Genomic DNA, 4,244 nt, shown 5'->3' with positions numbered 1-4,244 from the left:
CCCGTCCTGCCCCCACCAGCCCCCAAGGTGGAGATCACCCCAGAGCCCGTGTCTGTGGTGGCTGCTGTGGTGGACGGGGCAGTGGTGGCAGCCAGGGGAGTGATCATTGCCCCAAGGAGCGAGGAGGGGGCGCCCCGGCCACCCCCAGCCCCACTCCCTCCACACGACTCCCCGCCACACAAGCGGAGAAAAGGTTTCCCTACACGCAAAAGGCGCGGCCGATGGAAATCTCCGTGAAATCTACTATCTATGCTCCTGCCTGCACCCCCTCTCCCCAGCTTGGCGCAGTCGAGGGGGGCGATGCTCTCTGCCCATCCCAGCTGCACCCTAGCTCCCTGCTCCAGGGATGTGAGCACCCACTCCCTGTGCTAGTTAGTGCCTGATTCTCTGGGGGGGCCACAGTAATGGGCCCCCCCAACCCCTTTCTCTGGTACAGTGCTGTCTGCCTGGCTGCCTCCCTTAACCCTGACTTCTAAGCCATCAATTTCATGTTATTTATTATTGCCCTATGTCGGGTGGGGAGGGAACCTCTCGGGTCTGCACATCTCCCCTTCCCTAACAGTTCCTGTTCTTGACTTGAAGAGAATTGACCCGTGGGGGACTCCCCACCTGCCCAACCCAGACTTTGGAGCGGGTGGGAGTTGTGAGACAAATCAAAATATGGATGACAAAGAGGATATAGCCGTGTATACCCCAGGGAGAGGAGGCATTGAGTTCTGATGGGAGAGGTATAAGTTGGGTTCTCTGCCTACCATTGCTGTCTCTGACTTCCGGAGCTCAACCCCCTCCTTTCTCCCAGTGGTGACAAGATATCAATAAACTTATTTTTAATACAATTACTTGAGGCTCTGTCTGAGACAGGCCTGGGGGACCAGCACCTACACCTGCCCCGCCCCCTCCACAGGTAGGCAATTGGGAGGCTAGTGGTTTTCCAGCTTTTTTTTTTTTTTTTTTAATTCTTAAAGCCATCAAGTCTTGTGTTTACATGAAATCTTCCTACTCATCCTTTAGATACCAGTCTAAATGTCACCTCCAGGAGAAAGTCCTAGATTCCTTCCCAAGGCTAACATGGGTTTGCCTCTTAGAGTCTCTCTCAGTGTCCTGTTCTTTTTTTCTCTTTGCTTTTCTTATTTCTGGTTTTTCGTTTTGTTTTGTTTTGAGACAGGATCTCGCTCTGTTGCCCCGGCTGGAGTGCAGTGACACGATCACAGCTCACTGCAGCCTCGACCTCCCAGGCTCAAGCAATCCTCCTACCTCAGCCTCCCAAGTAGCTGGGACCACAGGCATGTGCCACCATACTCAGCTACTTGTTTTATTTTTCTAGAGATGGGGTTTTCCTATGTTGTCCAGGCAGATCTCAAACTCATGGGCTCTGGCAGTCCTCCCACCTCAGCCTCCCAAAGTGCTGGGATTACAAGCATGAGCCACCACACACAGCTGGGTTCTTTTTCATAGTGTCTTTAAATGAACACAGGCCTTTATCTATTTAAGGCACATTTGCCCCATAATGTCATGAAGGCAGGAACTGGTTCTTTTACTCTGCTGCAGGGCCAGGTAACAAAATAGGTAATCACCACCACTCTGGACTCAGACGTGGCTCAAGTGCTGGTGCTGCCCTGGCCAACTGTGTAACCATTGACTTCCAGTGTCCTTACCTGTAGAATGGGCATAAAGATCTCAGAGTCTTTCTTCCTATAATTAGATTATACTTTTTTTTTTTTTTTGAGATGGAGTCTCCCTCTGTTGCCCAGGCTGGAGTGCAATGGCGCAGTCTTGGCTCACTGCAACTTCTGCCTCCTGGGTTCAAGTGATTCTTCTGCCTCAGCCTCCTGAGTAGCTGGGATTACAGGTGTGCGCTACCACACCTGGCTAATTTTTGTATTTTTTAGTAGAGATGGGATTTTACCATGTTGGCCAGGCTGGTCTCAAACCCCTGACCTCAAGTGATAGGCCTCCCAAAGTGCCGGGATTATAGGAGTGAGCCATTGCCACAGCCCGGCCTAATTTTTTAATTTTTAGTAGAGACAAGGTTTCACCACATTGGCCAGTCTGGTCTCGAACTTTTGACCTCAAGTGATCCACCCTCCTCGGCCTCCCAAAGTGCTGGGATTATAGGCATGAGCCACCATGCCTGGCCAGGAAAGCTTTTCCGGACACACACTCCCCACAGCAGTCATCACAAATTTTAGTTCATCATTTGAGTAAATTTAGTATCTGCCTCCATCACCAGGCTGGGGCTTCTCAGGGGCAAGGCTTAAGGCTGTCTCAGTCACTGCTATGTCCCCAGCATTGCCCACCACGGAAGAGGGGTTGAATATTTGAATAACTGTCCAGCTTAAAAACAACTTCCATTTATGGCACTTTTCTGTGCCAAGCACCAAGCTAAGCATTTATATGCATGTTTGCATTCAATCTGAAGGTACCCAAATAAAAACAGACTCGAGGGGGTCTCCATTTTTTCCAAGAAGTTTAGAGACTTGCCCAAGGCCACAGCTGGTCAGAGGCCAGTCCAGTCCACCTGAAGGCTGAATCTGGCCAGAAGTCTTAACTCCCTTTAGAGTTTCGTAAATAATAGCCGAAAGGCAATTTTAAGTGACATATGAATGTCTTCTTGAATTAGTCGATAGTTTTCACTGATTTTTTTTAAGGTAACTAGTAGATGAAACCCATGATTGTGAACGTATTACCTAGGATGAGGTAAAAATAGATAGATCTTTTTATTTCTATTTATTTTTTTGAGACAGGGTCTTGCTGTGTTGCCCAGGCTGGAGTGCAGTGACGCAATCATGGTTCACTGCAGCCTGTTACCTCTAGACTCAAGCAATCCTCTCACCTCAGCCTAATAAATCTTTTTTTAAGGGAGAAAAGTGTTCAAATACAGGTAGTAGACAAAATTGTGAAACCATTTTGAAATTGTGAAGTCTGGGTAACAGAATCAGAGTTGCTGCGGTTCCAGTGGGACGGGAGAAGGGACAAGCAGCCCCTCACTAGACTGAAAACCAGGGCCAACTGGCACATCATTCAAGTATTTTTGAGCACCTAACATGGACCCAGGCCTAGAGAAAGGGGCTGTTGTGGGTTAGAACCTGGAGACCCGCCTCCGCCATTCCCCAAAGACAGCCCCGTCGTGTTCCCAATGCCTGGGAAAGAAGACAGGAGGGTCCTCAAAGCCTGATTGGGCCTTGCAGGTAGTGAGCGCTCAGGGTTGGGGAAAGGTAGTCTGGTGTTCGCCCTTCCCCAGCAACTCCCTCCTCTTGCCCATCACTTCTTAACCCCTTACTCTTCCCTCAAATTGGGGAGCAACAGAGGATAAGGGTCCCCCAAACGCCATGCTCCGAATGCACGTAAAGAACCCCCAGAAAGGTTGGGGGGGGCCGCGGGTAAAGCAGCGTGAATCTGAAAGGCCTACCCCAACCTCCCAGGCGGCGGAAGCACGTCACTTTGTCCGCGTCCGCAGTGCATTTTGGGAATTGTAGTGAAGCGGGTGGAGGACGCCGAGCAGCCGACGGTGTAACCCTTTAGAGACCAGAGCGCGCGGGCAGCTGGGACAGGGTTAGAGGGCTGTCAGTCGGCCCCCTTCTTTAGCAGAGAAAACTGAGGCAAGGCTCTGGCTCGGGAGCCCTTAGTCCTCTCCCTTCGCTGGCTGTGGCGGGCCCCAGAGGCATATATCTAGGATTCCGGGGGAGGACGAAGTGCCAAGTGGCCACCCCCACCCCCACCTAGTTGCCAGCTTCCCTTCCCTGCTCTGAAGCCAATCAGGGCTTCTCCGCCCCGCCCCAGAAGCTGCTACCTTCCTAATCCGTCATTGGCCCACCTTTGCTGGGCGGGGAAACTGAGGTTCAGAGAGGGCAAGACATTTTGCCTAAAGCTGCACAACAAATCGGAGCAGAAGTTGGACGCCTGGAAGCCTGTCCACCCACCCCCAAAATTTCTGAATCCGGAGTAGCTCTGATCATTCGTATTGCAAACTCGCCTCCCACCTTTGTGTCCCAGCATCTTGCGGCGCGCCGAACTCCGGCCCCGCGGAGACGGTTATAAGGGCTGCGCGCGGAGAGGCGACGACCCCCCCAGCCCGCCTCTGCCCGCCGTTCCCTTTAAGAGCCGGCCCCGGCGGGACTACGTTTCCCAGAAGGCTTTGCTGGCGCGTTATGTAACTTTCCCTGCGAAGCGGCCTCTGGGGCAGAAGAAGGAGGTGGAGGCGGCGGCGGCCGTTGCAGCGGCGGCGGCGAGAGCGGCGGGAGCCC

At 52.4% G+C, this 4,244-nt stretch overlaps 2 protein-coding genes across 2 annotated transcripts in view; both read left to right on the top strand.

Moving 5' to 3' along the window:
* The window catches only part of MYPOP (Myb-related transcription factor, partner of profilin), a gene marked incomplete at its 5' end in the record, with an annotated part of 11,790 nt that extends 10,954 nt beyond the window's left edge, over nt 1-836 (top strand). Inside the window, one exon of the mRNA XM_011975151.1 lies at nt 1-836. Within this exon, the coding sequence (XP_011830541.1) occupies nt 1-237 (237 nt within the window).
* IRF2BP1 (interferon regulatory factor 2 binding protein 1) overlaps nt 405-4,244 on the top strand; it is a 6,319-nt gene continuing 2,479 nt past the window's right edge. Inside the window, exons 1-2 of the mRNA XM_011975150.1 lie at nt 405-430; nt 3,994-4,225. Coding sequence (XP_011830540.1) covers nt 405-430; nt 3,994-4,225 — 258 coding nt within the window. The remainder of the gene's footprint in view (nt 431-3,993; nt 4,226-4,244) is intronic.

This window comes from Mandrillus leucophaeus, unplaced genomic scaffold, assembly GCF_000951045.1.
Source record: "Mandrillus leucophaeus isolate KB7577 unplaced genomic scaffold, Mleu.le_1.0 Scaffold151, whole genome shotgun sequence".
Taxonomy (NCBI): domain Eukaryota; kingdom Metazoa; phylum Chordata; class Mammalia; order Primates; family Cercopithecidae; genus Mandrillus; species Mandrillus leucophaeus.
This window is presented reverse-complemented; position numbering and strand designations above follow the sequence as displayed.